The sequence below is a fragment of the Phragmites australis genome, chromosome 7 (assembly GCF_958298935.1).
Source record: "Phragmites australis chromosome 7, lpPhrAust1.1, whole genome shotgun sequence".
NCBI lineage: Eukaryota > Viridiplantae > Streptophyta > Magnoliopsida > Poales > Poaceae > Phragmites > Phragmites australis.
The window spans coordinates 4,191,661-4,205,442 of record NC_084927.1 but is presented as its reverse complement, the minus strand read 5'-3'; the positions used below and the strand labels follow the sequence as shown (position 1 = coordinate 4,205,442).

The window sequence follows — 13,782 nt, the reverse complement described above, 5'->3', positions numbered from 1 at the left end:
AGACCACGTATAGCGTTTAGGAAGCGGGATCCTCTTGTCCTCATGTACTCCCGGAGAGGGTTACGATCCCTCTGCGATGATGACCTGCTTGGTTCCCCAAAAGGTTGATCCGCTTGCGTATGCATCTCATACGCCTCTTCAGTCTGTATAAGATGAGGGACATGTCAGTAATACACAGATTTTCCAAAGAAAACCAATATAAGTAACGCATCACTTACCACAACATGAAGTAGGCGGGCACGATCCTCGGGGAAGGGTCTGGGGCCCGGCTGTACAGGTCCGCTGAGTAAGGTGGCACGCGTGCGCGGACGGTACCAAGCAAGGTAGTCCCAGTACGTGGCCTCGTCGTATTGTCCAGCAGTAATGATGACATCCACCGCAGCTGATTCTGTCCACCTCCGTATGTACTCGGCATTCTTGGATGCCCAGTCCTGCGTGCCTCTGCCCCCCTTTGAGCTCCACCTGTACGTGACATAAACAGTTATAATTTGTTAACATGGATAACCAATGTACTAAGGCAACATACAATAACACACTTACTCGTGCGCCCGTCCGGCGTCTCGTGGTGCTGGAACAGGCACCACCTGTCGGTACCCGAACTGCCTCTGTACACGTTCTGGAGAATATACTTCCACGCAGTTCATGTACAACAAGAAGCATGTGGTCAACCATAAGTCTGCGTCACGGCTACAAGAGGATGCCAGGAGTCCACCATCTGCAATTTCTTTTACTCGTGCCATACGCCATGGATCCCAATCCACTAGATCAGCGCTAAGGATGTCCAGGTCACTTATCACCCTGGAGTAGTTACCATGGTCTTGCTGCTGACTCCATCTTAGCCTGGCATGAATCCACCGATACCCCATCGTTAGCCTTATGTCATCTGCAATGCCATCAGAGATGTGAACTGGGTAGTAGCACTTGAGCACCCAAGGTATGGAAATCAGGAGGTACTCCCAACTCCATAACTGTAAGAGATGTAAGCAACCTGTAATGGTTGCCTTCCTCTTTGTTCGCTGGGTTGCATCACACAATCCTCTGTAGGTTGCAGCCAACACTGCAGATCCCCAACTGTAAGATGTAGGCTCATAAGGATGTGACGCGAGGTGGGCTGCTAACCATACAATATGTGGGACGACATAATCGCCTGCCGTGTTGCAGAACATGATGCCTCCGAGCAGGACGTATAAGTACACCTCATAGTGTTGCATAAGTGTATTCTCGTCCGCATCCAGTGGGCATGGACCGAACTGTGTCAGCCCATGAACCCAGGACATGGAGAGGCCAGCATCCTTCCCGTCGTATTGCACACCAAACCTATAAGATGCAGATGGTCAATGACGCTTTAATAGCACTGTAATATTTTAAATGCATTACATAACAAATAATTACCTATCTGCAACATAACCCTTCCACTGCTCCCTTGCGGGTCGCGAAACTATTAACGGGGCACCCCTTATTGGCAGCCCGGTCAGCATGGCCACGTCCCGCAGTGTTACTGCCATCTCACCAAAAGGAAAGTGGAAAGTGTGTGTCTCAGGACGCCAGCGGTCGACGAGACCTGTGAGCAGTGCCTCATCAATTGCCGGGAGAGGTGTCCTACCACCGACCTCCATGGGAGCTCCGGCCATCATGAGAGCGAAAGGTAGTAGTCCCACCCGTGCGAGTGGCTCGTGGAATCGAGGGTCCAACTCCTTAATCTTGTGCACACTCCGGGCTCGTAATGGACCCAACTGCATGAGTTATCCAATACATGTACAGAGTTAGTTCGAAATTATCGTGGCAATAAAATAGCACATATAAACGTGGTACCTGCTGTCCTGTGAATATCATCCTTCCCCTATGGTTCTCGTCGTACCGCTGCTGAAGAAGCTCGGGAAGACCACCATGAGCCATGGTAATGATTTAAGGCTTCATGGTTCAACAAATAGGTGAACAACATATTAGAATAATCTAAGTACTCTAATTAAATAAACTAAGTACTCTAATTAAATAATCTAAGTAATATAATAACGTAATTAAATAATCTAATTTGTATAATCTCAAAACTCTAATTAAATAAACTTAGTACTCTAATAAAATAATATAAGTAATATAATAACATAATTAAATATTCTAATTTGTATAATCTAACTACTCTAATTAAATAAACTAAGTACCCTAATTAAATAATCTAAGTAATATAATAACGTAATTAAATATTCTAATTTGTATAATCTAAGTACTCTAATTAAATAAACTAAGTACCCTAATTAAATAATCTAAGTAACGTAATTAAATAATGTAATTAGAATAATCTGACTACTCTAATTAAATAAACTAAGTACCCTAATTAAATATTTAAGTAATATAATAACGTAATTAAATTATCTAATTAGAATAATCTGACTACTCTAATTAAATAAACTAAGTACTCTAATTAAATAATCTAAGTAATATAATAATGTAATTAAATTATCTAATTTGTATAATCTAAATACTCTAATTAAATAAACTAAGTACCCTAATTAAATAATCTAAGTAATATAATAACGTAATTAAATAATCTAATTAGAATAATCTGAGTACTCTAATTAAATAAACTAAGTACTCTAATTAAATAATCTAAGTAATATAATAACATAATTAAATAATCTAATTTGTAAAATCTAAGTTCTCTAATTAAATAAACTAAGTACTCTAATTAAATAATCTAAGTAATATAATAACATAATTAAATAATCTAATTTGTATAATCTAAGTACTCTAATTAAATAAACTAATATAATTAAATAAATGTAATTGAACGGATTAAACAATCTACTACCGAAAGAACTAATCTATTTCGAAACTGACTAACCAAATAAGCTAATTACTCTAAATATTATTACTAACCTAAGTATTAAATAGGTAATCTAATAACTAACTGGTACGAAAGTGGCTGATCTCGAAGTATTAAACTGCCGCTGCTGCTGCTCGCGTTGCTCCTCTTCTGCTGCTCGCGTTGCTCCTCTTCTGCTGCTTTCTCTACTCGAGATGCTGCTCCTCTGCCGCTCCTCGCATTCCTTGCTCCCTTCTCTGCTCTGGTGCTGCTCTCTTCTTCGCGGTCTCAATTTATTTAGCTCTCCGCAGACCAACATGCATGCATCCTGCACCAATTATTGACCGGCCGGCCGAACTCACGAACTCACGGGATGCAAAAAAACGAACGACGTGACGTGACAAAGATTGATGTGACGCGGGAAAAAGAGGATGGGACGCCGGTCGGCTGTATTCGGCAACTGAGGTGCCGAATACGGCACTGTGGGCCGTATTCGGCACCTCAGTTGCCGAATACAGCAGAGTACATGGTGTATTCGGCAACTAAGGTGCCGAATACAGCCCACAGTGCCGTATTCGGCACCTCAGTTGCCGAATACGGTGTTTTCGGATTTTCAGTTTCCGAAAATCAGATTTCGGTATTTGAGATACCGAATACGAGTGCTAGATTTGCAAATACGTCGACATGTTGTCTAATTTCGCAAATACGGTCGCGTATGTTGTCTAAATTTCCAAATTTGCCCAAATAATCCAGTAAAATTGTACAAGTACTAAAAGAATATTTTATGTTTACCAGTACTTTGACAATATTTGGAGTCAGGGTTTGGAGAACCATAATTTTGGCCACATTGGTTGAATTGCTCGGTTGTCTGCAAATAATTTTTTTTAAGTTCCAAACTTTCATCTCGAAGCAATATTTTTTTTGGAACTAATTCTATTAGAGTTTGAATTTTACTTTTATTATCTTCGGCACATAGAAGCAAATGTCACTACTACAGAAAGCCCCTTCATTGCCGGCTCGAAAATCCCCTTCATTGCCAGTTTTTTAGTCGGCAGTGGACAACGGGCAGTAATAGTCGAGTTCTATCAATGTCGGTTTGGTGGACCGGCAGTGAAGGGGGTTATCACTGCCAGCTGAAGGATTCACCTTCAGCCGGCAGTGATACCTAAGGCATCACTGCCGGCTGTATCATTCGGCCAGCAATGATCAAGGTTCAACTTACCGATAGACTGGCGGTAACCGATTTCCAGCGGTTCTCGAAAATTCGCGATTACCGCGATAACTGCTCAAAATTTGAATGAAATTCGGACAAAATTTGTTTTCTAAAATTTAAAATTTGGGCAAAATTCATCAGATTGACCTCTCAGTAACATATCGAATTGAACCAGTTACCGAGCAGTTTTTGCGATAAACCAAGCGGTTTACATGATAACTGAGCTTCAAACCGACCGATTTGGATCGATAGCCGATCGATTTTAAGTGATTACCGAGCAGTTTAAACACGTTATCAATAATTCTGTAGGAAAATAAAAAAACACAAAAAATCACCAATAAATCGTGGCACGAGATTTGCTATGTTTTATAACATCAGAAATTTTTTAGCATGACCTTTGCTATATTTTGGAAGTTTTCAAGGCAACAAATAGATACTAATAGCAATACGAGCACGAACATATAAATATTTCATCGAATATATGCATACATTACATATGCAGCGCCTCAAATTAATAAATATATATTGAATTGTCCGTACTAAAGCTAAAAACGCAATCACATACCATCCATCAGTACTTACTGAAGTGATGGTAGATGCTTAAAATATAATTTGCATAGTATCCATGCCACGTGCAACCTACGAGATGAAAAAAAATTAGTATAATACCATGGTATGGAAATAAAGTAGTTGCAAAAAGTAAATTTTCATCACCTTTAGAACCACCAGTTTGGGGAGTGATTAAATTCAGCTATATTGTACCCCTCGATGGACATGAGCATTATCCGTCGTGTAGATAGCAACTCTGCCTTAAACTTTACCCAAGTTTGCCCCGTCCATGCAGAAGTGGTTGACCATTGTCCTTACAAAATAGCATAAAACTTAGGATCTTACCACTCATAGACCCACTGAATAGGAGGCTCTGACTGAGCATCAGGGACAGGATAGTGGTATGGATACAATCCAGAACTACTCTCCATGCCATAGCTGCTGGAATAGCTCCCACTATCTTGTGGTCCAACGTGGCCACCCTGTATGATATGCCTTTGTGAGGATAGGGCACCATGGTCCTGATCCGTGTGGCATGCGAAAACCGATTCTCACCAGTGAACTGCATGGGAGGAACGACAGAGGATGGGCATGGAGGAACATCGCCGTCCTGACCATCATCGTCACCGCTATCTGTCTTTGAGCTACTGTCATTCAATTCTTGGTAAGTTGGGCTTTTTGGGTCACTATCCGTGCTATCATCGCTTTGCACTTATCTTTTGCCCTTACCCTTACTCTTCTTGCTCTTTTTTGTATGCGTCATTTGCTTCTTTCTCTTTCCCGTGTGTGTGTCACCAATCATTGTAGCAGCCCACTGCTGTAAGTTTTGTGAGTTCGCTGTGTCTGTCACCAGGTGAGTAGGCAAGGGTATGTCACTGTCTGTGTCCTCCTCATCAAGCTCAGGGGCTGCATTTGATCTGCTGGTCTCCATCCAATCCCGGAGCGGATTGTTCTCGTTGTTCAATGTAAGCTCCATAAGCCGCTAAAATGGATCATCATCAACAGTCGACCTAATGCCTGCATCCAAATTGTTTTGTATTCTCAGGTTGTAGTTGAAATATACCAACTTACGGAGCTTCTTGTAGCTTAAGCGGTTGCGAACTTTGGTGTGGATAAATGCAAATGTACTCCAATTCCTCTCACACCTACTAGATGTAGCTCACTGAGACACTAGGCGCCTGGCAAGCATTGTTAGTGTAGGTGTAGATGAACCAAACATAGATCACCATTGCGTTGCAAGTAGGTAAAGTGATATGAGGGTTGAAAAAGTAGATAAAATGATGCAACAGTTAGATATGTCAAGGTTTTCGTACTAGGATGAGTCCTATTGTCACAAGCCATCCATGAAGCGAGCGGACCTGTGAACGACAGAGACTTTGTCCGATATGTTTCAACCTCAATACGTGCTTCAGTGGTAGTACTAACATCGGTCATCCTCTCGAATGCAGCTCGGAGATCTTCGAACAAGTTTGGACCCGTGCCATACGTGTAGTGAGTGCGAGGGTTCAGGGCGGCCGCTGCAAGTTGATGATCGAAGCATTAGTACCATAAGCATTAGAAACATAAGCATCAGTTCAAAAAGACAGCAAGTGGTACGAGTGTATCACCGGCATTCATGTAGGTCCCATTCGCTAGATCAAGCATTCTGCCATCGATACTTGCCATGTACTTTTCAAAAGAATCCCTATCATCGCGATACAACAAATCGTACTCCTACTTCACAACAGTGTATCTCAAGAGCACCTCACTCAATGTTGGCACCTTGTCTCGATCAGCAAATCGGCTGAATGGATACAATGGCTAAACGAAATCGACAACCATTTTAAGATTGTCCCACCATGGTAAGCTGGATAGCCAACTATGTGCATATCTCCCAATATCATAACTAATGTAGCGAGACTGCTGGAGCTCACTAGATGCCATCCATTACATGAACCTATCCTTTCGGCGTAGAGAGCTATCAAGAAATAGATAGTTTGTGCCAAATCTTGTGGCATTCCACCTCACCAACTCTCCACCAATCGCGGCCTTCATCATTTCATGTAGTTTTGAATGATTGTACAACCATCGCGATATGGACCTTGCATTTGAATGACCATGTCGTGTTCTCTAAAATCACTAATTGATTTCAACATTAACTTTATTGTATGCGCCAGACAAGGCTGCCACGTGATAGCAGGATATTCCCTTCTGAGAACCTGATAGGCCTTCTTGTAGTTGGACCCGTTATCAGTCACGATCTGCACAATATTTTGTGGCCCCAAATCATTGACCACTGCTCTGATCTCCTGCATAAAAGAATGAACCAAATAAATATGCAACAATTGAAATACTATGTTACCAACTTAGCAAAATAATGTACCTTGTTCAAATACTTCGCATCTTGACTGTAGCCAGTTGCATCTACAGACTTGTGAAAAAACATACGGTCATTGCAATATAAGAGGAAATTAATAATACTCATGTGCGTCAGTCCGTCCACGAATCGCACATTATGGTCACACCATACTCTGGCCATTCTAGCTTCCACTTGTTAAATATTTTCTTCAATGCACTTTTGTTCTTGTCCAGATACTTACCATTTATATCCCAGCCAGTTGGAGATGGTACACCCTTGCCTGTTACAGAACAAATGGTCAGAAGTCAAAAAGAAAGAAATATGACAACAATAAATTCATTACAAACTTTATCACTCACCCCATTTTCGTGTTTCTATCACTGCAGCAACAAAGAATGCATCGTCCGCTCTTCTACCATGAATGCCTGAAGTGTGGAAAAATTTGGACAATGCCAAACTAATAGCTTCCTTCGCTTTCTTTCCCTTCGCACTCCATGACCCAGTGTCAATCATCGGCTGCACAGGGGCTTTTGCTAAAGCAACATTATAATCTCTAACACTTGGTGGTGGCTCCCTTATTGAAGATGCTCTCCTAAGTATCCTCTTTAACACAAAGCCCCCTCTGTCACTACCACTACCACCTCCATGCTCGTAGGGCTCACCTGCCCTCCTCCTGAACTCTTCCTCGTCCCTCGATTGAGGCATGACACGCTGCACCTATTCCTCTTCCGTTTCCTCATTGTTGCTTATCAAATCTACCTGAACTCTTGCTGACTCTTGCCTCCGAACCCACTCCTCAGCCTTTCCCTTCCTCTTATCTCTTGCCCAATCCAGCTCATGTCTGAAATAATCATGCACATCTGGAGGCACCCTATCACAATGTATAACATTTGATCCGTGCCCTGCCAAATGTTCTTTCAACCTTGTGGCATCACCGCCTTTCTTTTCCTTATTGCAGTAATTGCACCTAAACCCCAGGGCCAAATTGTCCTCGTGCTACCATACCACATCTCTATCCGCCATTGATTAGTTTGTGATTTCTCTGTTGGAAGAAAAAAACTCAATGCTTAACCTACTAATAATTATCTCCATGCATGTTAAATTGAACGAATATTATCAACATTTGCACATAAAATTGCTAGTAAATGATCGATTAACTTGAACGAATATTAACAACATTCGCCTGTATAAGGTAACCGATGCAATAGGGTTGATAACTGAGCGAAGCAACCACTACATCTTCCTAATCGACTACACGACAAACTGCCACCCTTCTAACACCGATTACCAACCATATTACACAAACAAGTGCTACTAAACAGTCGATAACCGAGCGCATCATGCACTGCATCATCAGAATCGACCACACACATACCTACTGACCCCCTCGCCACGGTTACCGATCGAATAACACGAGAAATCGCAGAGGATAGAGCGGTTACCGAGCCACCTTCATCGGTTATCGATCTGTGTCAGGGAGTCCACGTAGCTCATCAAAGTCGGTCAGTAACCACTGCGATGCAGTTGGTTACCGAGTCCAGGCATTCGATAATTGCGGCTCCGTCACCAGATTCACGCCGGAGAGTAGCGGATTTGGTCGGGCGGGCGACGAAGCTCATATTTCGGCTGTGGAGAGGAGCGTGGGGAATTTTAGCTGTGCACAGTGCTGACCACAACGCCGGGATCCTTATCCCTTCCATGTGGGCCGAAACGGGCCATGATTACTGTGCATTTGGCCCATGTTAGCCTTTTGTACATCTCAGCCCATTTAACCGAGTTCCTCACCTTGATCGCCAATTTGGTGCTGCAAACGAGATTTGTTTTGAATTTTTTTTTGCACAGATACTCTTAGAATTCCCTCTAGTTTTTTATGGAATTGTTTTATGGATTTTTTGAGTTTTTTCAAAATTGATTTGAATTTTTTGAATTCAAATTCAGTTACTGCTCAAACTTCAAAACCGAGCCAGACTGAGATGCTCGGTTACCGCACATTTTCGAACCCTGGCAATGATGCCTTGGGTATCACTGCCGGCCGAAGGTTTGAGCCGGCAATGTTTTCCCTTTCCCTCCTCCACGGTCCTCCTCTCTTTCCTCTCTGTACTCTCTCTCCTCAATCTCTCCGTCTCTCTCTCAATAGATGCATACATTGATACATATATTTACTGTAAATTAATAATAAAAACACCTTCATTAATATATAGTAATGAACACATATTACAAGTTAGGCATCGAGAAACACACAATATTAAAAGTCACCCCTGAAAAGTTGGTTGAGTTGAGCCAGTCCAGTATCCCTCTACCTTTCCCGCGACGAGGACCGTGTCCCCACATTAAAGATTGATGGTGTGAGTACGTCCGGGGACGCTGGGGAGCCGATGATGGGGAGCGCAGGACCCGGGAACGCCTGATCGATCGCAGCATCGCCTATGCTCCAGGCTCGCTGGTGTGTCAAAGACATCGAAGTCTGACGCCTGAGTGCATCTAGGTTTTGAGCCTTCGGCCTCCTCCACAGCATACTGACGGGCCACCCTCTCGTCCTCCTCCTCTTGGGCGTGTTTATGGGATACTTCTTCTTTCTCCTCCACAGTGCACAGCTCACGGGCTAGCCTCTCATCCTCCTCATCTTGGGCACGTTTACGAGACGTTGTTTCTTGCTCCTCCTTCGTATCATCATTGGAAGACCATTGTGTCCAAGAGTCATCCGACGATACCAACTTCGCATCATACATAGTAATTCATATAATTCATTAATAAATGTAAAAATCTATGATTTACAACTGAATAAGTGCTGGTTCTACGATATGCCATCCATTGTGAGGATGACAAGTGGGACCTGGTCCCACATGTCATTGACACACCGGTGGCATACCGTAGAATAGGAAATGTCATTCATTAATATTGTGTGAATTGCGGAAATAGAATATGTTGTCAAGCCCCTTGGTAGCCTTCCTCCTTGTCGCATACTCTCTGCTTGAAGGTAAGGTGTCATCTGAAGGTCTCACACGCGTGGACGGCATGATCGGTTTATGAAACTCGCCATTTGGGTTGATAACATGTTCCAATAAGAACCCGACCATCTATTCTTGAAGGGCATGTATTTCAGCAGATTGTAACACACTTGTGCGTAGTTTGGAGTGCTGCGTTTGAAGAATCGAAAGAATTAGTCCTTGAACATGTGTAAAAATTGAAAAGAAGGCATCGATATGTTATTTCATACCTCAAGGTCATTGAACCTAACAGCGTCTCCGTTCGGACTGAATGCGTGCATGAAAGTAAGAACATAAAACGCGCAGAGATTGTTGCCGTGTGGCTGCCTCATACACTTCAAGAGGAAAGGATTCGTCAGTGTAATGAATTTACCCTTTTTTATTCAGTAGGAAATGCAAGACATGAATATGTATTGTGTACCAGAAAGTCAGTTTTTACAGCGTACTCCTTCCTGAATGGAAAGTGGATAACGCTCTTCTTGCGGTATCTTGTGTACACCCTGTATGTGAATATGATACCAATTAAATATAGATGCAATCGTCGAGAAGATTAAATGATCAAGTTAACCTGTTTAGCATGTCGATGAGATGTTGGTAAGTCATCTGATCTCTCTTTGCTGAGTCCAATACAATAATCTTGCTCAAGTCTGGGTGGATGACAAAGAGAATCCAATGAAAACTGCAGAATATGTCACCATAGCAAATTAGTACTAGAATCGAGTTGCCCATAAAATGAGGATGCTCTTGCGCGTAAACACGTACTCATAGCTGTAGGGTAAGAGTATGAATTTCTTGTATTGGTGGTGAAGCAGACACTTCAATAAGTAGGCCTCGGTGAAGTCTGCATTCTTCGTTACAAGTTTCTGGTTCACAAAGCCAAGATCGATGAATCCTACTTTCTTATCTAAGTCTTGTTCGTATGCTTGGATCTCCATTCTTTGAAAGAGAGAAGTTAGCTATGCAATTACAAGGTGCAATATCATATAACGTGAATTATATGCATAAGTCACTTACAAAGCCCATGCTCTGACTATAGCCACATCGAGGGCATCTTCCATGTACAGTTCATACAAGTGCAAGAATTCCAACCAGAAGAAGCTGTCCTCGTTGAGGAAATATTCTTTTTTGTATCTCACAGGGAACACCTGAAAACCCTGCCTAGACTGCTCCAAGTACTATTGATGTAATCAACGCATTTGAGTTGTAAGGTTCCTTTCTATATCTGGTTTGACCAAAGGTTTGCCCAACTCAAACGGCCATATAACATCCGATTTTGATATATCCGCTCCCACAGTAAGTCGTGCTAGTTCTTCTGTTGTTATTTTAGAAGAAGCCAGGAAGTCCGCAATGCTTGGAGCATCCTTAATGATTGGGCCTGGTTTGCTCTTGGCCTGCATCTTCATGATGCATTCATAGTTAGCCGGCGGCTTACTTGAAGCTGACCCTGTCTGTTTAGCTTTGGCCATTTTCATAAAAAAATTCAAGGCATCTTCAGGCACAACAGGCTTCGGTGGAGGTGGTGGAGGATGGAAATGAGACATGACACTGGCGTCCATAACCTTTTTGGTTTCCTCAGCAGTGAGTGAATAGACATCCTTGGGTTCCGCCAACTTCTTAGATGCCACCGACTTCTTAGATGATGTCATCTACTTAAATGTTGCAAAACCTGATCTTGTTTTTCGAGCTGATGGCTGGTGTCTTGATGGTGCTGGCTTCTTGAGCGATGGACTTCTTCGAGGCAATGGCTGAGGAAGTGGACTTCTTTTGGGAGAGTAGAGCATCTGGTGGAAATACTATGTAGACCTTCTCCCATGCAATGAATGTGTGCTCGTTCTCTCCTATAGTGTTCGCCCCCTCCTCTGCGGGGTAGTCCACCTCAACATGGCAGTACTAGTCAACTGTGTCATCTACTTCGACCGTGGTGTATCCCTCTGGTATCGGACGTCCGTGCAAATGTTCATCGGAGCCACGGGGATAAGCCACGCCGGAAGCCACCTTGATGGTAGTGTTCCTAGCACCGATGTGTAGTTCACACGGTGTCCGTGCTATGATGAGGTCCACGGGATAAGTGATGGGGTCAGCTCCCGGAACATCCGTGGACACACAGTTACTCTGACATAATACCTCTAATTGCAATTGGAAGCATATGTGTCATCATCACATAACAATCATGAGACTTCATGCCAATTAATTTCAAGTCTTTCATGTTTACTAGTCTCGTTATGTTGGCAGAGTAACCGGATGGAACTTTGATGCCATGCAAGCACTTGCACATTGCAATTTTCTCCGCCTTGCTCAGATTGTAGCTTGTGGGGCCAAGATATTTGTTGCCTTCTTCTATTTCTTCGAGATGAAGATCATGTCTGAGTTTCAAATATTTTAGGTCCTTTCGTGCTTGGAGTGTATCCTTTGTTTTGCCAGGTATGTCTAGTAACGTACCAATCAAGCTATCACACACGTTCTTCTCAAGGTGCATGACATTGATTGCGTATCGAACCACCAAATCCGGCCAATATGCTAAGTCATAGAAGACAGATTTCTTTTTCAACATAGGAGCTCTAAGATTAGATTTCGAAACCGGTATACTCCCGCATCCCTTTCTAAGGATAACCTTAAGTCTCTTTACCATCTCATATACTTGTCTCCCGGTGCGATGCTTAGGAGGTGATCGAGTCTCAACTTTCACATCAAAAGCTCTCCTGTTACTGCAGTATGGGTGATCCTTGCGAAGAAATTTACGATGACCTAGGTACACCATTTTTTGGCTGTTCTTCAGCCACACGCTCTCTGTTTCATCCAAGCAATGCACGCATGCACAATAGCCTTTGACAGTCTGGCCCAATAGGTTGCCAAGGGCTAGCCAATCTTGGATTGTTACGAACCACATTGCGCATAGGGTGAAGTTCTCTTGTTTGTATGCATCCCATACCTGCACACCGTCGTTCCACAATATTACAAGATCTTCCATTAATGGTTTTAGGTAGACATCGTTATCGTTGCTAGGTTGCCTCGCCCCTGGTATCAGCACCGACATCATAATGTACTTCCGCTTCATACACAACTAAGGAGGAGGGTTGTAGATACATAGAGTCATAGGCCAAATGCTATGACTACTGCTTATGTTGCCGAATGGATTCATCCCATCCGTACTCAACCCAAATCTTATATTCCTCACATCTTCTGCAAAGGGCTTCTTGTATATCCTATCGATGTTTCTCCACTGTGTAGAATCAGTAGGGTGTCTCAGCATTCCATCATCCTTGCGCTCATCGGTGTGCCATCGCATCAGTTCGACATGCCTTTTGTTCGCAAATAAACGCTCCAAATGGGGGACTATCGGAAAATACCATATCACCTTCACGGGACGCCTTTTCTTCTTTCCTTCACCATCGATATCATCACCGTCATGCTTGTATCTTGCTGCACCACAGACAAGACACGCTTGCATGTCTGCATGCTCTCCGCGATACAACATGCAATGGTTTGGACATACATGTATTTTCTGTACTTCCAACCCCAAAGGGAACACAACCTGCTTGGCCTGTTACGTGTTTTCTGGCAGCACATTTTCCTTTAGAAGCAATTTCTTCAAGAACAGTAACAACTCTGTGAAGTTTTTATCAGACCACCCGTTGCTTGCCTTCAATTATAGCAGTGAAAGCACGGTATGCAACTTTGTGTGCTCCTTCTCGTAGCCCGGGAACAACAGTGTTTTAAAGTCCTCTAACATACATTGGAACTTTTGAAACTCTCTTTCATTGGTAAAGTTGCTCTCCCCATCGCGCAACATTTGCTCTGGATCATCGACGTTGGCTTTGGTCAACATCTCCTCTAGATCATCATCGGCCAACGTATCTCCGGTAGACGGTATATCGATGTATTCGTCGACCGGCAT

General features: G+C 42.9%; 1 protein-coding gene across 1 annotated transcript; it reads right to left on the bottom strand.

Moving 5' to 3' along the window:
• Window positions 1-793: 793 nt before the first annotated feature.
• Window positions 794-1,648, bottom strand: LOC133923786 (serine/threonine-protein phosphatase 7 long form homolog). Its single transcript, XM_062369042.1, has 3 exons — window positions 1,393-1,648; window positions 989-1,317; window positions 794-798 (listed from the first exon to the last, which is right to left on the bottom strand). The coding sequence occupies exons 1-3, from the start codon at window positions 1,632-1,634 to the stop codon at window positions 794-796; spliced, it is 576 nt and encodes a 191-aa protein (XP_062225026.1). The 5' UTR covers window positions 1,635-1,648.
• Window positions 1,649-13,782: the final 12,134 nt, after the last annotated feature.